Source organism: Colletes latitarsis, chromosome 10 (assembly GCF_051014445.1).
Source record: "Colletes latitarsis isolate SP2378_abdomen chromosome 10, iyColLati1, whole genome shotgun sequence".
NCBI classification, from domain to species: domain Eukaryota; kingdom Metazoa; phylum Arthropoda; class Insecta; order Hymenoptera; family Colletidae; genus Colletes; species Colletes latitarsis.
The window spans coordinates 2,272,383-2,293,653 of record NC_135143.1 but is presented as its reverse complement, the minus strand read 5'-3'; the positions used below and the strand labels follow the sequence as shown (position 1 = coordinate 2,293,653).

Below are 21,271 nucleotides of genomic sequence, written 5' to 3'. Positions count from 1 at the left end.
TTCCTCTCCTCCAGCGTCATCCGCCAGCATCCTTCACCCCCTTCGCGAGCCTGCTGTTCCCTGCAAACCCTCCCCGCCGCTCCCAGCCAGACAGCTCGTGCGCTTTCCACAGCGGCTCGGGTAGGGATCGTTTCCACCCCTACCATCGCGGACGAGCAACCCCACCTTCGTCCCGTCGCTTTCCACCCCCTCTAAATGGATACACGGCGGGCGCGCGCACAACATTACCAATGCCCGCTCTCTCTGCTCTCCTCTTTCTCCAACCTGCGCCACGTTTCCTCTTCGAAGCTTCCTGACCTCGCCCCGCGCCCCGCCGCTCACGTCCTCGCGCGCTATCCCTTCCGCCGCGCCACCTTCGACCCTCCAACCTCCCGTTTTTCGACGTATCGAATGCTACGTCACAGCGGCTAGATATACGGCTATTTCACAAAGTGGTTAAATGCACTGCCAGATTACGGATTGAAGGAAAGAGGGGGTGGCAGGCAGGCAAGGCAGACCAGCCAGAGGGGGGGGAGGAGTTGGATGAGAAAGAGAAAAGGCCGTCAACGACGGGGCTAACGGTGCCGGCTACGATATCGTCTATCGGCCACCGTCAACTGCCAGAGGACACTCGTCGTTCCTGGCTCTTATAATCGGACCTGGAGAAGTCATTTTACCCTTATTTTTCCTCCTTCTCTCTCTCTCTCTCTCTCTCTCTCTCTCTCTCTCTCTCTCTTTCTCTATCTCTATCTCTCGTTCTTTCTTTTTCCTCAGTACCCCTTTCTTGCACGTCGTCTTCGCTCGAGCGTTTACGCTCTCGAGAAGTCTGCACCTGTTTCCACGACCCTCTCTGTCCCCTACTCAAGACACGGAGGAAGGGCATCTCTCCCCTTCTCTTTCTGTCTGTCATCTCTCGTGGAAATTATACGGAAAATGAGGGTATTCCTTCGCAGAGTAAAGTTAGATTCGGTCGAAGAAGTTGGCGTCAGGGAAAAGGAACGGGAGGGTTGGCTAGAGCCAGAAGTAAATGTGACACTGACGACGGAAGACGACGAAGAACGCGCAGCTCAGCCAGACTGTGCGCGAATTTTCCCTAAAGGATCTTTTAAAGGTAATTGATCGTCCGAAACCGATACACGTGTCCCACGCTCGCCACGTGTAATGGTACCGTTAATGGGTACGAACCTTCCCCTCGGCGCGCGATCAAAGAACCTTCGCCGTTAACCGTTTGAATGCCAAGCAACGCGATCGCGTCTGCTGTCATTTTGTGTTCAGAAGCGACAACGTATTGCACCCGAGGACTTCGCACCGTTATTATTCCAACAAAACTATACCGAGAAATCGATCTAATATCGAAACATTGATCCCTTTCTAATACCGAACACCAAAATAAATACCGGTATCGTTTCGATATTCCTATTATGGAAGTTGTCAAACTCGAGAACCGATCTTCGTCTGTTTGTATTCCACATCTTTATTACCTGGTCTGATATCTAGTATACTGTAAAGTAAACGTGGAATCGCTTTAAAATACGTTTTGTCAAAAGGTGGCACCAATTGATGGTAATTATTTTGGTATATTTGGGATAAGAAAATAGTACTGATATTAGGTCTCTACTTGAAATAAATCTTGAGAATTATAATGAAACAGAGAAACCGAAAATATTGTCGGTAAGTATTAAAACCATCCCTTATCAACGTTCGCTATTTTTCCCCTCGATATTGTTCGCAACCGTTGCAAGCCTGGTCATTAAATATTCATACATGAAACTAATCATGCTATATCGAAAACGTGAAAAACGAAGTTTAAAATTAAGGAAGAAACAATACATAAAAACCAGATTTTGACCCGATGAATGTGTTAGAAGGCGTGACGTTATTAACAAATCCTGCACTATTTTTAAGGTGAACTATCTACAAAAATCATGCAATTTGTAAAACAGTTATTTATGTACTTTGATTTTTAAACGATTTTAGAGTCTGTAGAATAAACAAACATTAAACATTGCTCTCTAATTCATTCGTGTTCAATGCCTTTCACTTTTGCCTGCAGTATAATCAAGCTTAACAGAGATAACAATCGACAATTTCCAAGTACCTCCCTCGATAACGTCCGCATCGCAGACCCCGAGCTAGCGAACATTAACGAGGGCTCGCTGTATTTCGATATTTCGGTTTTTATAAATGTTACGACAGTACAATCGATATTTACCACCAAAGCTATACCAAAACCGACATAATATCGAAATTTCTTTATAATGCCGAAATAAATACCGGTATTATTATATTTTATCACCTAAAAACTGTGCAGTAAGTGTCATATCCTATGTTTTTAACATCTTTTCTGTGACGTGATTACTTGAAAAATCACTCGAATTTAAATGACAAGCTTTATTACATTCCTTGACTTTAGAAAGTTGCGTCGTACCTAAAGGTGTTAAATTCAAAACTTTTTCAAAAATAGTGAAATCATTAAATATTTTAAAGAAGGTAAATTGAAAAGTATTACTATTACATGATTTATTATTAAGTATAATTGTTTTTGTTCAAACATAATTATTTTTTGAAGAGGCTGTTAAAGATGTCCATCAATGCATACGAGTCTGTTAAAGATGTCCATCAATGCATACGAGTCTGTTAAAGATGTCCATCAATGCATACGAGTCTGTTAAAGATGTCCTGATTTCAAAGAGTTTGTCAGATGTCTTGAAGGGGATATTTTGGTCAAGAAATTTGAAGAAATTGATCTTTCCTTTCTCATTTTTTTAAAAGTCTACAACACGATTTGTTTGATTTCGTAAAATTAACAGCGTTAGTTGTAAAACTTCAAAAGTATTCTTTTGAAACCTCATTTTTTTAACTCGTGTACAGAATATCTCAAGTTCTATTTAATCGAATGACTTGAAATTTATACAGAATCTTCAACACACACACTGCTATCGCGTGAAGCACAAATTTTAAAAAATAGCCAAGTTTTTCAAATTTGTTTAGTACACTAATGCTCGTGTACTTTGGACATTGAACTTCAGACACAACATCAAGGCGAAATGAGATAACGTTACAATGTTATCGCTTCAAACTTCGAATCTCTTCTTCTTTTGCTACCCTTCCCCCCCCCCCCCCCCATCCTTGAACCGATTCTATCGTACAACTGTTATCGAAACTCTTAACCCTACCAAATCTATCAAGACACTCAAGGCATTCAAGACATTCCATGTTCCAATCGATTCGAATTTTTCGCCATTGTATATAAATTCGAACCGATTCAAGAGTGGTTGGAATTCCATCACCAGCTACGATACGCCCCCGCGACTACGGCCGGGACGCGAGAACCCCGTAAACCTCGCGCGTTTCCATTTTCCCGCGCACACTTGCGATCCCGCTTTCGAGCATTTATCGATTTACTATACGGAAGGAATTACGCGACTGCGGGGCGAAGAAGGAAGGGAGGACCTAAGCGCGAGAAAGAGAAATGTCGTAAAGAAAGTTGAAAGGGCAGAGGGCAGGCAAAGTAACGGGAAGACGGGACGTAGTGAGAACCGCGTCGGTTTCTACGGCTTAAAGTTCTCAGCCGCCCCGTCGAGAGTTTCGCGCGTCTCTGTCGGTTGCACTCGATGGCACCGTTGCACAGGCCACTGACGCTATTTAAGCGATTACTTAAAATCAATAGCGGTCGTCCATGCCGCGCGAACAGAGCCACGATAGTATAATTCTTATCCGAAACTCCGCTTCCGCCTATTTTTTCTTTTTTTTCCTTTTTTCCCCCGACCATCGTCCCAGCTCCTCGTCCCCTATTTCTGTTTTCCCGCGGAATACTCTCCGATCAAAGCTTGGAAGGGTGAAAGCGAGGAAGACAAAAAGGGGACAACTACGACGGAGAAAGAAACACTCCTGAACAAAAGGAACGTTGTTATTAGGTTCTCGGAGATTCAAGAATCTCTGGGGTCTTTTTAGACCCATATCTTACTTGCAATGTTTATACATTTAGATTTCTAACCTATAATAATGTAGAATATTTGTTTTACCCAGTTGTTAGAAGACACAATGATTCTAATTTTGTCCTAAATATTTTTGAGTTTTATTAAAAGAATGCATATTTTATTAGGCCCTTTTAAATTCCAATGAAATATGTATACATGTACAGAGTGTATAATGAATATCAGAAACATTAACGTTTTAGAAAATAGGGGAAAAGAATGAATGAAAAAATAAGTGTCCGGGTCCAAAGAGACCCACCAACCGCCATGCGTAATATTTTTGAACTGATCAACATGCTCTCCAGATTTGAATTTCACTGAAAACCGTCGAAGATATCTTAATAACAATTTGAAAATATTGATGCATTAAAAAAAGTGCTTTAATGAAAAATAGAGTAACTTGTCGCATTATATATATGTATACTGGGTGTTCGGCCATCCCTGGAAAAAATTTTGATGGGAGATTCTAGAGGCTAAAATAAGGCGAAAATCAAGAATGTCAATTTCTCCATTGAGGCTTCGTTAAAAAGTTATTAAAAAATTTTTAAAAAAGTTACAAATCGTTCTGAAAAAATTATTTTTGATTGCAGCGGTCAATTACAATCATTTTTGGTCAATACACATACCCTCGAAATCCTGCGCATTTTCGAGAAAAAAATTCAGTATGGGCGGAACTTTAAACGTTAATAACTTTTTAACGAAACCTTCATCAACAAATTGGTATTTTTGATTTTCGTCTTATTTTGGCCTCCAGAATCTACTATTAAAATTTTTCCCAGGGGTGACCGAACACTCTGTATACGCAAATTATTTAAATCTTTACCAAAACGAATGATCAAGGTAATGAAGAACAAAGGAAAATCCACGCATTACTAAATGACAAAAAGTACTGTAGTTTTCATCAACTTATTACAAAATAAACTTTCCATTTTTAAAAAACGTTTCACCGACAGTATTTCACATATTTTTGCTAATAAATATAAAAGTCAACAACAAAATTCAATTTTATATTACTACAAGGTAACGTATATACAATATACAGTTACTCCTCACTCGTATTCGTACACTATAATGGTAATTCACTATAAATGAAAAGAAACTATCTTATGGAATTCTTTCCCATTTATCTTTACCAAACGTTGTTTATTCCAATTAGTTCTATTTACGAAGTAGTTTTGTTTTATTTTTTTGTTGTTTCTTAATATTAACGGGTTAGTAATGCTCAATTACAAAATCGATAGAGAGGTATAATATAAATAAACAATAATAATGTCAACAAGTATCGTAAAAACAAACCTTTAAATATCTCAATATATGAAAAACTGGACTTGCACCAGTTTCAAAAACAACTCAATTTGTAAGAAACGAGTTTCTTTTCATTTATAGTGAATCGCCATTACACCGTACGAATACTTAAGGGGTAAGACCACTGTAAAAACCTGAAATAAAGCGTTTCTTTGCGATTTTTTTTTGGATGGATGGAAAAGTAAAAAGATAATGATATTCAAGAATGTTATTAACCATGTGGTTAAGTGTTAGAAAAAAAAATATTTATTCAAAAATAGTGCAAAATGACGTGTTTTGAATTTGAGTGGCTCTGACGCAATTTTGTATCTGGAAAATAACAAAGAATTTTCTCTTAATCTACATGAGTATAGCTAGAGAAATACGTAGGGGATTTATTGGAAATAGGTGGTGGAATAAGAAAAAACAATTATAAAAGAAATAACTTTTAACTTAGCTTTTATTGGAAACACTAGGAAGGCACGTCTTTAACGCTTTGAAAGGAACATACAGAATAAATAGGTCAGTGACGAAAAATTCGTCCCGTACGCTCAGACTCAATCGGTCCTATACTTTGTCTAAACAAGCCAAGCTAGGGACACAGCTACACCCTCTTGACTTGTATTTCGAGACGCTAAACGCAACATGCGCGTCGATGGTTTTTGTCACATAAAGAAAACTTTCTCTTTTAGAAGAGAAAAACCAACAGGATTTTTGTATGATTGACGAGCATTTGAAGTAGAAAGTTCAATTTTGTACAAAAAATGGGGCAATCATTTGTCAATAAATAATGTTAAAATTTAGATTAAGAGAAAATTTTTTGTTTTTTTCCAGATACAAATTTGCGTCAGTTACACTGTGTGTCGCAGACCGCCTCAAATTCAAAACACGCCTCGCGAGAATAGCTCCAGCGTCGTAATTTTGCACTATTTTTGAATAAATACTTTTTTTTTAACACTTAACGACATGGTTAATAACGTTCTTGAACATTAGCCCCTCATTTTTCCATCCATGCAAAAAAAAAATCGCAAAAAAACGCTTTATTTCAGGTTTTTACAGTCTTACCCCTTAACAGTGTTACGCGTATGCTGTCTTTTTGTTCAGGAGTGTACATAGTCGCCTCCAGCTGGATTTTTGCCGAAGGGTTTATCGAATCGCCGTGGTCTCTATCAGGATTTGGCTTGGCTTACTACATTTTTCAAGCACGCCCCGCCGTACCGATGTAACGTGGCCCGACACGCGTGCATTACGGCCGCTAATGCGATTGTTTTGTAGATTTACGGTGGCCGGCGTAGGCAAGTATGATCGAGGAGCGAGAACTTATCACCGCTAGGACGTTAATTGCCCGTTACACGTGCGACGTGTCGTGATGTTTGTCACGATATAGTAACTCCTTAAAAGTAACGGAGTCATCTCCCGCCACTGTTATTGTTTATTCAGCGCGAGCGAGTCGACGAACAGACGAGAAATAAGATACGCTCGTGGTATCCAATCTCATCCATTAACGAAAACTTTGATACATTAATAATTTTATTGTATCTTCGTGATATTATTGCGAGCAGACCTGTGACATTTTTCCGACGAAAATAAGTTCAAACATAACGCGATGTCGCAACAATGGCGGCCGAAAGATAATTTCAGGGATAAAACCACTGTAAAAACCTGAAATAAAACTTTTCTTTGCGACTTTTTTTTGGATAGATGGAAAAGTAAGAGGATAATAATATTCAAGAGTGTTATTAACCATGTCGTTAAGTGTTATAAAAAAAATATTTCTTAAAAAATAGTGCAAAATGACGACGCTGGAGCCATTCTCGCGAGGCGTATTTGGAATTTGAGGCGTTCTGCGGCACGCAGTGTAACTGACGCAAACTGGAAAAAAACAAAAAATTTTCTCTTAATCTACATGAGTATAGCTAGAGAAATACGTAAGAGATCTTCGATAAGTTAATTTTAACATTATTTATTGACAAATGATTGCCCCATTTTTTATACAAGATTGAACTTTCTACTTCAAATGCTCGCCAATCACATAAAAATTAATGTTTCAAAAACCCCCTACGTATTTCTCTAGCTATACTCATGTAGATTAAGAGAAAATTTTTTGTTTTTTTCCAGATACAAATTTGCGTCAGTTACACTGCGTGCCGTAGAGCGCCTCAAATTCAAAACACGCCTCGCGAGAATGGCTCCAGCGTTCTCATTTTGCACTATTCTTTAATAAATACTTTTTTCTGTAACACTTAACGATATGGTTAATAACATTCTTGAATATTATTATCCTCTTACTTTTCCATTCATCTAAAAAAAAAATCGCAAAGAAAAGCTTTATTTCAGGTTTTTTCAGTGGTCTTACCCCTTGACCCTTCCGCAATTCGAAACATTTTTGATACTTCGTTTCGTTATGATATATAAAACGTAACATTTCTCGACGAGTATTTAACCATTTTTGAACGCGTAGACAATAAATCTATGTACGTTGGCCTTATTGGTTATCTATTATTCGAATAAAATTTCATCCATCTCCGGTAGTCGGTTACTTGAAGCATCTGCGCGTTCAGCCGGCAACAGATTGCAAGAATACAAATTGCCTGATCACTTTTTGTCCAATGTAGAATCCAGGCTCAACTTATTTAAACGGAATTGTACAGATCGTTTATGCTAACTTGACTATAGAAAATACTGTTATGACAGCATGGATGTATTATTAATAACTTTTACAATTTTTATTATTTTCTATTCAAACAATTTGTGCGTATTCTCGAAAGATGAGTTTAAGAAGTAAGTAAAATCCCCGTCGAAAAAGTTTTATGATTTTTGTACAAAAAATATACAATGAAAACTTATTTTTTCGGCTGATTTTGTTGGTAACCCCCTTAAAGACCTTGATATTCCAAACATCTTTTACTCCAAGTATTTGTAATAATAACAGAGTTTAAGTATTGCTCGTAACACCTCTACTTGCATTCAAGATATGCACAACGTCGTGATTATGATTCTCTTTGTTGATATTTGCTCTTTTTTTTACTCCGCTTTGCCTGGGGCTTTCTGAAAGATAAAGTACGGCTCGTTAAAGTATGAAGGATAGAATTCAACAAGCTTATGCTGTTATCACGCTACAAACGCCTGCAAAAATATGACGTACGCTTTCTCGCACGAATAATTATTCAGAAATTTGGCAGATAAAATAACGCTATTTCAAATAATGCTTCGATTCTCTGTAGTTTTGTACGGTTGTTTTATCATTAAAAATGTTTATCGTTATAAAAGTTCTTAAAATTTGTACGAATTTGTCTACTGTTCGATTATTAATGTTGTACTCGTCCTCCATTTTCTATCGCCGTATGGTATACAGCGGAACAGAATTAATTAGAATTAAAACCGATTTCAATGATGTGTAACTATTGTAATTAATTTCATCTTTGTTGCTTAAACTGTCAGAAATATAATTCCTGCAATATTAAAATTAATAAGATGACATTTTTATATTATAGTAGTAGTTCCCGAAAGTTACCAACATATTCAGTAATATTTCTCTGAATTAAAAAAATTTTTTTTTCTAATAATTTACAAATAACTGTTTTTCTTAAATACAAATAGAGAATCTTACAAACTACATTTGATAGAACTTCGGAAAGGTTCACTGAAAATTAGGAGTATTAATTATTAAATTAGATTTCTGATCGATTGTCAATATGTTAACATATTATATTGTTTGCTTCACAATCTAAATAAAAACACATAAATGATAATTTCTTTTTAAATGTTCGATTAACGGGATGCCGGGAAGAAAAATACATGCGTCGTATACTGAACCGGAAATTTTATTAAGGACCAAATTTGTTTTGCTATTTTGTTCCTTTTGAAAACAAATCTATTGACATGCGTTTTCAATTAGATCGGGTCTGTGCTCGGAAAAATCAAAAACAAATAAAAAAGGTTCTTTTTTTCGTGATCTGGGCACAAACCTATCTTCACAATTGACAAATAAACATATTTATATTCCTGAAGAAGTAACAGATATCATAATTTTCGAATTTTCTTCTCGCACGCGTAAGACTCTGACAATTTTTTTTGAACATGTAACAAATATATAGGGGTTACACAAATGCTTAAAACTCTGAGGTACAAAAAATGTTTGATCAAGACGCACGATCATACGGAGGATCGTACGTTCCTTTTGTTCCTTTTTTCTTACTTCTTTTTTTTTCTTTCTTCTGTGAATTGTCATGCAAGTCGGTCAGTACCACGTAAGTGTTTCATAATGCACAACACTTTTTTTTATTGCTTTATGAATCACAAGATCTTAAAGTGTACATAATCGTATATAAAACATTAAAAACAAGTGCACAGTAGTGTGCGACTTGCATTTACAAGAATTCATAATACAATTTTGTTGTCAGGAAAGTAAACCAATTCGTTTGAGCGTGTCGTAAAGAATTTCTTGCATCACTCGTAAGGTAGAAAATGGCGTATGCTTGTAAATACGATTTCCAATTTACCGTCTCTATGGAGCGTTTAAGTATTGCACGAAAAATGAAATGGAACTTTGAAAATAAATTACAATGATCATTATACATTTGATGTGACGGTACTTCTTGTACTCGAATTCTAGTTTTTTTGTAATTTTTTCTTGCATCTTTTTTTTTTTTTTTTTTTTTTTTTTTTTTATTTTTTTTAATAGATTCTTTATAGATCACCGGAGATCGTGTTCCAATAATCTCGATCGAGCTGCTCGAGGAGCTTCAAAATATTTTTAGGATGTTGATTCGAAACCAATATTTTCTTTCTTGCAGTGTGAAAATGTAGTATTATTGTAAATATATGCAGCTCGTTGCATCGGAATGAACCGATGCAAATTATGGTGAAGGTACGAAACTGTTGACATGACATCTTCAATTTCGCAGAGTTGTTCTTCCTTTCACCCTATACGAATTGAATCGTATATATTTAAGTGTTAATACAACCCTTTTACGATGACTATTAAAGGGTTTATCGTAGATATATCCCCAATCCAGATGTTAACACAGCACTTCCAACATTGCACATTTATATTATAAAGGTGCCACTCACAAATTGTTTTCCGCATCATGGGTATTTTCTTCTCCAAGATAAGGTGCAGGAACTTCACTTGGAAATGAACATCTATGCGACAGACATGAGGGAAAACTTACAAAATTTTCAAGAACAAACTCATCTTGAACACTTCTATAAGCAACCTTCGACACATGTATGTATGTGTATATGTACCCTAAGATTTTACAAAAAATTCCATGTACAACATGGAGAATGACGTAATTTTGATGTTAAAATTACTCATCAGTTTCAACTGTCGAACGAAACAAACACATGTGTGTGTGTGTGTGTGTGTGTGTGTGTGTGTGTATATACACACACACACACACACATATATTCCTTCAGTCTATGCGCATAGCATTGCTTTCAACAACTTTTTATCACCCAACTTCTACTAGAAATTTATATTTTTATCTCACATGAATACCAATCTTTGAAAAGAGTCAAGATAAATATGATAACCATTTTATGATTATAGGTCTCAATGACGTATTTAACGACGTATCTTCGACTCTCAACATTTAATAGTCGTAAAACTGATAAATAAACTAATATCTAATTATATAACACCTCACGAAATAGTGTAGAAACAAACGTTAAATTATTAGTGACCGATTTTATGCAATGTGTGCGAAAATTTATTTAAATTTTAAGATCTTTCCTTCGTTGGCACGTTCTTGACTCTTTTAAAGATTGATTAAAATATACTTCACAAAATAGATTCCATATCGGATCTAATGATGTTTCAAATTATAACTCGGTAACACCGATGGTATTACTTTCCTAGTCTGTACAACTTCGCCAAAAGAATCATTAATAACTTTCACAAACATACAACACAAAAGCGAAATTTTGTGGTGAATATGCAGGAGAGTATTTGTTTTTAGAACTGACACATCCGAAATACTGTCTAACTTATTGAATTCTATGTCCCTGCATCGAGGAAATAAAATATGAGAAAAAAAAAAAAAAGAATGATTATAATATTACATTAGAACTGAATCATATGCGATTTTACTTTATCAAATAAGTATCAAATTGTTCAAATTTTGGTTGACAAGTAACAACGCATACGAAAAGAACATAATAATCGATAAGATAGAGCCACATAAAAAACACCGGACAGTGTTTTGTTTCTAAACTGTTATAAATACAACGCTTACGTAATTATTTAGATAAATCACTGCCAATTTTTTTGTAACTGTTTCTCTATTATCAATTGGCTTTCTCCTATCGCTTCAAGCATCATAATGTCTGATTCTCGCAACAACACGATGCATACTTTTGTTACGATCAATTGGCTCTACATCAACGTATTCTCAGATCACATTCATCTCAAACTGGCAAAAAAGTGTAAATCGATTGATAATGCCTTGCACGCTAATAACGTACGTCACAGACATATTTCCAATACTGAAACATTGTATGTATCAAATTATAATTTGCGTTAGCACAAAAAACGGTTTTGAATGCGTTTAATACCATAATACTAAATCACAGAATTCGTGCTCGAATGGTGACACAAGAAAGATATTCCGTACGTCAGTGATTGATAATTTTACAGCATATCAGTAGTAAAATAGAATTGAACAATGTTTGCGTAAAACGTATTACCCGATTATTAACTAATGCATTCACAATTTCAGTAACGGGTAATAAAACAACGAAAAGAAAACAATCTTTCATGTTATCCCTGACATCCATACAGCCAGTACATAGAATACTCGTATCAAATATTTTTATTTCACCATTATATGGTATGTAATATCATACCTTGTGATTGTATTCGATGTCATCTATACCAAATACTAAATCAAAAGTCAAACATTTTTAAGTAAACAAGTGAATTTTATACGTGACTTTACGTGGAACTATATATTAATTCGAAAGCTTAATATTTTGTTTCGCAGTTTTATTTGACAGACATTTATAATCATCGCTAGTTTTTCATACCTTTCTTTGTAGGAAAATTTCAAATGTTTACGCTTTCTGTTCCAGTAGTCAATCTTTCTCGTCATAAAACATCTCCCCTGTTGACAACCATCGCCAAAGCAAAATATCCCGTCAGAACTGATATTATTAGTCTAAAGGCATTCCAAACCGCTTTTTATAACTTCCATTAATATCTCTTATTGAAATTTTTACTTCAAATATGAAATATTCTATTGCCTATTAATGTATACGCGTTTCGTTCCATAAACCTAGGTCGTCTTGGCTGGTGGTGCACTTTTTGTTCACAAGAATATCAACAATACAATAGAAATTTGATATGAAATCATTTCTTACATGCTCTTATGTTGTTTTGTTATTTATACGGTTAACATGTACACAGATATCAAAGAGAAAAACCAAAACTAAAAAGGGATTCCACGATGATACTCTATTATATTTTGGCAGTTATTTTATCTGTCACAGAAAATGGTATATTATGCTATTTTATGTACATTTTTCTTTATTTTTGTAAATTTACCTAATATGTGTCTTAAAGAGTAATAAAAAATCTTTACTGGATAATTTCATTACTCATACATTAGTCGATGTATCAATTTTGCAGCAGACACATAAATATTTTAATAGAAATCATACATCGAATCCCTAATGTTGACAGAAATGCCACCAGCCAGTTATTTATAAAAAATAATTATATAAAACTAGTCAATTTTACAATCTCTGATGCTCAATCACAATTTCGTGAAAAAAAAATTCGGATGAAGTTAAAAAAAGTTTCTATTATCGTTTTACAAAGAAAAAAAATAAAACTTGCTTTTTTTTTTGAAAAGTGAATTGAATTTCAGAGTTGTATGACAGCATTGACAGGTAGCAAAATCAAGCCATGATCAAATATTAAGATCAATATAATATTTAGAATTTGTGATTGTATATTTAAGAAGAATTTATATGTAAATATGATGATGCAAAAGTAATGGACACATAGATTAACGTACAATTTTCGAATACTCGTGAACAGCACTTAAGCATGAATTTGTTTTCACTCTTGCTGTTTTCCTTTAAATCACGCATGCTATCACGTTTTTCTTAAAGAACAAAAAAAAAACAATCTTGGAAGTATGAAGCCATTGTATAAAAATTTACTATTAAAACGATGGATACTCTTCATGTAATATTTACAGTTGTGGTAAAATGCAATGATTATTATATTTACTCATGTACTCGTTTACATATTGTGCTCTTGATAATGGCTTGACTCTGATGCACTTTAGATTATGTACATTTATATGTATTTATGTACAAAGAATGACTCGCACCGGCATTCGCATCACTTCATTGAGTTCATTGTTTCATACTCAGTATGCCTTATTTACAAGTAATTCATGTATCCACTGCTTATTATGATGTTAATTGAAATTTTCAATTTCTTTTTTCTATATAGACCACTTTTTTATCTAAATGTTTCATAGCACTGTTTTTTTTTCTTTATACACCGTTAATCACACCAGACAATTCATTAGAGACTGAAGCAACATTTCACTCTACGAGTTCAAAGCACAGCAATGTATGCCTTATATGTACGAGTCACAATCACTATTTTACACTTTAAACTCTTTGAGCGGATGTAAAACTTCATCTTGACGATGTATCGAAACTACTTGGACACATTAACCTCTTCCATACTATTATTGTCTTCTGGTCTTGCTACATACAAATTTGGATCTATTACTTTTGGAATAGGTTTAATTTCTGTTCCAAGCTCTTGTTCGATACGATGTAAGTTAAAACGATCCTCATATGTGATTAGGTTAATTGCTATACCTAAGTGGCCGAATCGTCCTGATCGACCAATACGATGCAAGTATGTCTCTGCCATTTTTGGAAAGTCAAAGTTGATCACGACATTGACCGCTTGTACGTCTATGCCACGAGTAAATAGGTCACTGCTCACCTGCAGATGTAAGCAAGTCATATATTTCGACTTTGGCATCTAAATTTAGTTTTTCCTTAAAATACTTAATTACTGCGTAATGTAAGACAATTGTAAAGAATACAAACAGATAATATTAACTCCTTGCACTATTTTTACGAGTCTGACTCGTAATCGACATTTTGTCCAAACATGAATATCATGAGACGAACTTGTAAATATCGATATTTCGTCGATCGACATATCGTGTTTCAAGTTCCGACATTCGGCTCCTTTCCCGATCATTCGAGCGTACGGGTTAGGCACGGCTTCTTCCGAATTTCAGCGTAGTGCAAGGGGTTAAAATTTCTTATACAAAATGTTTAAAAATACTGAACATGTATATTTCCAAATGTGATTATTAATAATGCTTAATAACGTATTAATCATTTCAACTACTGATTTAAGATATGAAAATTTCGGATGTTATAAATTTCTTCTTAGCGAAGATTAGAAAACATTCTTATAATAAATGTGTATACTATATATAAAATATTTATGTTTTCACTTACCAAGTTCCTACATAACCCTGCTCTGAAATCATGAAACACGCGATTTCGGTGTGCCTGCGCCATTTTCGCGTGTATGTAATAACAGCAGTAACCGAGATCTGTTATCTTTTTTGCCAGTAATTCAACGCGTTGCGTTGAATTGCAGAATATTATACTTTGTGTTATTTGCAACTTAAAAAAAGAAAAAAATGGAAAATATATTATATGAATAAATGAAAGTAATATAGAAGAAAAGAAATATATAAGACACATTACATGTCAAAATTATTCTCACCTTGGAGAACAGCGTATTAAGGCAATGGACTTTTTGTCGTTCTTGTACAAAGGCATAATATTGCGTTACACCTTTCAATGTGAGTTCTTCCATTAAATTAATCTCGTATGGATCTCTTAAATGTTTTTCCATGAATTGCTTCACTGTCAGAGGAAATGTAGCTGAATACAGCAGTATCTGACGTTCATGCGGCAATCTACATTTAAATGTAATAAATTAAAAGTAAATTATTTTTTAAATACTGTGCTCAAGATATAATGCACAATAAAGAAATGTGCTCAACATACCTAGAAATTACATGATCCAACATTCCTTTAAAATCTTGCGACAAAAGCTTATCCGCTTCGTCCAAAACTAGAATTTTACAATGCTCCATATTTGCAACATTCTTATCCATGAGATCTAGAATTCTTCCTGGCGTTGCAATTATTACTTGCACTGGAAACAAATATACGATAAATGAAAAAATATTTTCTGCGACCGACCACCACGATTAGATATAAACAGATATGCTTAATACAGACCTTTCTGATAAATCCTTAGAATGTCATCCCGTAAGTTTGTTCCTCCAGTAGTTACCATAACTTTTATGTCCATATGTTTGGCCAGTTCAATACAAATTTGTGATGTCTGAAGAGCTAACTCCCTAGTGGGTACAATTACCAATGCCTGGATCACATCTTTTCGTGGATCAACCTATAACAATAAATTAAGACTTGCTATAATGCAAATAGGATTCAAATAAAAAATGCCTTAAATTTGGAACCATAATAAAAAAATATATACCTGTTCTAGCACTGGAATTGAATAGGCACCAGTTTTTCCAGTCCCATTTTTTGCACGAGCCAAGATATCTTTACCGGACAATGCAATAGGAATACTGGCTTCTTGAATCGGGGAAGGTTTCTCCCAACCTTTTTCAAAGATTCCCATCAATAATTCTCGTTTTAGGCAAAACTCCTCAAATTCATTGCCACGAGTATCGGTAACATCCTACAGATTAAAAAATTTTCTTAAAACGAATACTCCAAGTTGAAATTGTAACAAAGAAGATTAATAATGTAAAAATAACAATACTATGAATACACGATTAGTAACGAGAATAATACTATGGGTATAAAGCATTATAGAACTTACACTAGTTTTAATTCGTTTGTCCTTTGGTGGAATTTTTAATTTGGCTTTCCAACCTACATCGTCCATTTTGTCTATCTCTGATTTGGTAGTCAAAGCAGAACTTAGGACATGATTGGAATTCATGTGTGTTTCTGTCATCATTTTGGAAATGATAAAATATACCTATTTCCTAAAAATAAATTTTTATTCATAAATAAACTGTAACTGTTAACAAAACTAATTAAATTTAGATATTGTAACTTTGCCTGTATATATCAAGTTATAAAGACAATTATTTTATTTAAAATTCTTTTACAGGAACAATGAATTTAGAATAAAAAAAGGTAAAAATTTAGAAATTTAAATTCATGATAATCAGATACAAGTTGAACAGTTATAGCACCAAAGGTAGGCAACTAATATTAATGACCTACTGGAAAGCGTACAGTAGAAGGTAAACATTACATGTACTCTCATTGGAACAATAACTCGTTTTTATACACTTGTCTTACAAGGAATTATAAGAATTCTTGTTATTGGTTACTGACATTGCCTGTAAAAAATTTGAATTTTTCCCAATATATATATATTAAAGTAAAACACATTGTAAATTATATTATCAAATGGGATATCTAAAATTAATTTAGAAACGAGAAACGAATAATGCAGAAACCGTTATTTGAACAATATATAGTATTTAAATCAATAAAATAATTACTCCATATTGTAACAGTTACAATATATTTCGTAATCTTTACGTAATTTCAAAACGAAATAACCAATCGTATCAATAAATTATTTTTATAATGAACAAAACTTCCAAACGAAAATCAGACGTGCCACATTCATGATAAGAAGATACATAATTTGCTTATTTGGAAAGTTGGCTTGAGATATTGGCAACATTTTCGAATAATTTGTACACGTACAAGCAATTGTAAAATTTTTCGATTTCAAATCAATATTAATCATACAGAAATTGTAGTGGTGCCATTTTAACGCGCTAATAAGACCCTTTGATAAGAGAAAAATTTCAAAACACCGCGATATTACCATCGGACATACTCGGACAAGATGAAAAACAGAGCAGCAGAGTAAAACCATCTGCGCAAAGTCGATCTTTCTCTCGAGATAATGGGATAGAAATTTTTCGAAGTAAATATGCACAAAAGAACGGAAAGCACAAATATCATAAACGCGTGATTGCTTGTTTACCAAAATGTCCACAACTACAAAGCCACTTACCTTGAAATGGATGGATATCGATGCTAAGCTGAGCACTCGATTAGGAAACAACACGCCAAAATGGCCGTCCAATGTCAAGTTTTCTTTGTAGTGCTTAACCGCCGCGTTTTTTTTTTTTATGAAGCACTAACACGAATTACTTGCTCGAAAAATGTATCGCGTAATACGCGGCACTATATTACGTTCTTTTCCGTTTGTAATATCAGACTAACGCACTGCGTCAAATGCGAGCGATAATTATTCCTCGTTGAACGTACACGACATGCGCCATGAAAGAGTAGAAACACTCAAACCAGAAACCGTTACATCGTCGTGCGCACTCTATGGATAGCGGCAACCAATTGCGTGCGAAACTTTAAGACGCATTTTCAAATCCCCCTTCCGATATCACCCGAATGAAGGCCCACTTATTATTCATCGTTACATCGAAATTTATAATTGAAATTATAATATAGAAATGTAAACGGATACAAAGAATTAATATTTTTCTGTTTATACGTTTTTTTATTATCTAAGCACAGCTTGAAAATAATTTATCTCGTGTAAAAGAATGTTTTGCGAGCAATAGAAAACGTATCAACAAAGTTTTATGAAAATCAAGTGATCGATATCTCATCTTGGTGCTTCTACTTTACCCGTGGTTTACACGTTTTGTCTTTCGACGATGAATTGGATTTATTTACTCGCAAGAATAAGAATATCGATTTTATGGTTCTGTTAATTAAAAATTTTATATAGGATGATTATAATAAAAATAAAAAATTGTTACATACAATATTTCATAATACTATATCACGTATGTATGTAATTACATTAAAATTATAACATAACGACACTTTGAATTCAAATTTCATAATACTGAGAAACAAAATACATATAATATGCTACATGCTCGTACTGATGAAAAATGTATATATGTATATATGTATTAGAGAAACAAAATTTGTCTTCTAACTACAGTTTTGTTCTCTCCTTTGTGATATTCTATATTTCCTACAAGCTTCGGGACAGTGTCGTTCTAGATATCGTCTTTGAGAAAATGCTTTGAAACATTCTCCGCATCGCCATTGCCATTGATGATGATTTCGTGTCCTTTGGTGTGCACGTAAATTCGATCTACAAAATATATACGTTACGCCATAGCTTTGAATCGAACAAAAATAATTTAATAATTGTATATTTAAAAAAGTAAAGTAGAGGTTGGTCAGTAATTAAATATTTAACTTCAATTCAATCATTTTTACAATTATTAGAAAAAACAAATAGTATATAAAACCAAAAAAGAATATATACCGATCGGCGAAGGATTTATGGCACACTGGACACTCGAAAGGTCGTTCGCCAGTGTGAAGGCGTAGATGACCCTTTAGCACCCACGGACGATCGAAACTTTTGCGACAATAAGGACAATAATGCATGGTTTTATTTCGTTTCCAATTCTGAGTATTTTCCACTCCAGATGTTTTTATGTTATTGCTAAAATATTGACTCTGAGAAGCGTCGATAGGTTTCTTGCTGGGAGTTAAATACAATGCTTGGCTTTCAGCTTCGTCGAACGTTCTGTTCAAATCCACTGCTACTTCGATTTCATTATTAGTTACATTTATCGGGTCACTTAACTTTTTCGTATTCAAAGACACCGGTATTTGCCCTTTCTGTGGTTTCATCTTATCTTTCGTATTTATAATTATTTGGTCGGTATTGATCGAAACATTACCAGACGACGATAATGTGTTTTTGATTTCCGAAAAGTACGTGACGCCTAAGTCTACGCCGCCGGTCAATTCCTTATTCCATAACATGCTATTCTCTTTGTTAAAGCTGTACCGTGTTACGATCGGTAGTTTCGAGGACATCCAAATGTTATTGCATTTCGACGAATTGTCTTTCACCTGGTGCTTTCGTTTGGTATCGTTCGACGACGGTGGAATCCATGGTGTTTCAGTCTCTACGTATATAATACGTGAAAAAGATTTTTTTTCTTTGCATTCGTAATTGATCTAACAAGGAGAACGCAAGACATTCGGGTCACCAATTTAATTCTTTATACGCTGGTAGATAAAATATACCATTGTAGGAACAGAAAATATTTTTTGAGTTATTCACGTTTCAATTATAGAAATCGACAATTACTATCGTGGCTCTCCTTCGAAGTCAGACAAAATTTACGATTAAAATAATTTCACCAAAGTGTACCCTATTGATACAATCTCTTATTTTTGTAAATATTATGAAAACAATATGTAGAATATATATTAAAAAATAATTACTCGATTAATGAAACTTTTCCTTGTTTCTAAAACATGCAACGACGTTACACACAATGTTAAATCCTGTGATAATTATATTCTTCTATAATTCGCTTGTTTCAATGAGAAACTGCATTCTTATACATAATGATATAAATCGTTTTTATAATTTTTACACCTCAAATAAATATAAAACTTACTGCAAATAAAAACAAAAATATATTTAATATTTATAATAGATGTTTTCATGGGCAGTTTAATTAATTTCAACAAATAAATACAAAAAAAAGAAAAAAGAATGAAAAACGATGTATGTCTGACCAGAGAGAGAAATAAGATTTGAACCCAGAATCATACTGGAACATTTCAGATCGCTACTTCTGGGGCCACGATACTACTTACCTAACGTTTTAATCGACTATATTCTTAAAGATAATAAAAACTTTAATAGCGAATCACTCAAAAAATGTTAAATTTCTTATCCTATAGTGGTACACTTTTGTAGAAAAAGGTGTCGACATCTACCAGCGTACAAAGTTTTAGTTAAATCGGTGCCCCGAAGGTCTTGCACTCTTCGAAGATACGAGATTATCGTGAAACGCTTAAATTTCATCGAACACGTAGCAAAAAAGAATATTCAATATTCACTCCTCCAACAATAACGTAATGGAAATGCATTTTTCCATAACCATGCAAAAATTTCACTGTCGTTAGATTGGTGCACTGTACCTTATATTCGAGTGGAAACAAAGAGAATAAAATCATGGGTGTTTTACCTTCGGAAGAATTGTTGGTTTTCCTGTACCTTGTCATCGATTTGATCAGGCAACGCGGCATATTTTCAGGGAAAAATATGAACACAGAACTTGGCAGAAAAAAACGAAATAGAATTAAGTGCTATTCGTTGCAACAGCTACGAAGCAAAACCACTGTCACGCGGTGGACTAGCATTTGTTTTTTTCCGTGCCCAATACCGTAATATCGAAGGGACCGCCCATGGCAAATGCAAAAAAAATATAGTACTATTAATAATTATAAACTCAATCATATTTTAAATAACATTAAAACAAAAGTTGAAGAAACCGTTTGTGCATTTCTATATTGCGATATGAAACAAAAATATGGAAAATAACTATTACTACTTATATGGCTTAAGTATTCACATTAATAATAACAATATTAAGTTATAAACAAAAAACTGAATGAATCATTATGCTTACGAAATTGTTACTTTTCTCAAATAACTGAACGAGAGTTGTCAGTTGATATTATAATCTTGTTCTTAAGCGAACTTTGAATGTAGACCCTATAATTCACTTTCTTAGCAATTCGTTTAATTCATTTAATTAATCATTAATACAAATTTTTTAAAAGATGATTAGAATTTCTGTTAACATTCAAATTATATATTAAATCAAATAATACGGAATGTAATCATTTTCCAATTGCTGTATAACAAGTTATAATGTATATTGAATTGAGATATGACTACATAACATTAATAATACAAGAATATCCTGCATATCATTTCAATCCAAAGTTTTAAATTTCATTATCTAATTCTTGACAGATCTTATAATTTGTTTTATTCTCGCGTAACTTGTGTTACTTTCGCTTTCATGTATACATATATGTATTAA

General features: G+C 34.0%; 2 protein-coding genes across 2 annotated transcripts; both read right to left on the bottom strand.

Moving 5' to 3' along the window:
- Positions 1 to 9,046: 9,046 nt before the first annotated feature.
- On the bottom strand, positions 9,047 to 17,683 carry Me31b (ATP-dependent RNA helicase me31b). The gene is made up of 8 exons (XM_076774274.1): positions 17,383 to 17,683; positions 16,159 to 16,327; positions 15,808 to 16,014; positions 15,546 to 15,717; positions 15,309 to 15,459; positions 15,022 to 15,217; positions 14,748 to 14,918; positions 9,047 to 14,217 (listed from the first exon to the last, which is right to left on the bottom strand). The coding sequence occupies exons 2-8, from the start codon at positions 16,297 to 16,299 to the stop codon at positions 13,921 to 13,923; spliced, it is 1,335 nt and encodes a 444-aa protein (XP_076630389.1). The 5' UTR covers positions 16,300 to 16,327; positions 17,383 to 17,683; the 3' UTR covers positions 9,047 to 13,920.
- Positions 17,684 to 18,218: 535 nt separating this feature from the next.
- Positions 18,219 to 20,565, bottom strand: LOC143346502 (uncharacterized). The gene is made up of 3 exons (XM_076774641.1): positions 20,408 to 20,565; positions 18,676 to 19,330; positions 18,219 to 18,498 (listed from the first exon to the last, which is right to left on the bottom strand). The coding sequence occupies exons 1-3, from the start codon at positions 20,466 to 20,468 to the stop codon at positions 18,333 to 18,335; spliced, it is 882 nt and encodes a 293-aa protein (XP_076630756.1). The 5' UTR covers positions 20,469 to 20,565; the 3' UTR covers positions 18,219 to 18,332.
- Between the last annotated feature and the right edge of the window lie 706 nt (positions 20,566 to 21,271).

Excerpts from the sequence above, each read along its gene's own strand:
- Me31b (XM_076774274.1), bottom strand. The coding sequence starts at position 16,299 with ATGATGACAGAAACACACATGAATTCCAATCATGTCCTAAGTTCTGCT. Across the intron at positions 16,015-16,158 it reads ACAAACGAATTAAAACTAGT|GATGTTACCGATACTCGTGG; the intron begins GTAAGTTCTATA and ends TTTAATCTGTAG. Across the intron at positions 15,218-15,308 it reads TTGGATCATGTAATTTCTAG|ATTGCCGCATGAACGTCAGA; the intron begins GTATGTTGAGCA and ends ATTTAAATGTAG.
- LOC143346502 (XM_076774641.1), bottom strand. The coding sequence starts at position 20,468 with ATGCCGCGTTGCCTGATCAAATCGATGACAAGGTACAGGAAAACCAAC. Across the intron at positions 19,331-20,407 it reads AACCAACAATTCTTCCGAAG|AGACTGAAACACCATGGATT; the intron begins GTAAAACACCCA and ends TTATATACGTAG. Across the intron at positions 18,499-18,675 it reads CATAAATCCTTCGCCGATCG|ATCGAATTTACGTGCACACC; the intron begins GTATATATTCTT and ends TATATTTTGTAG.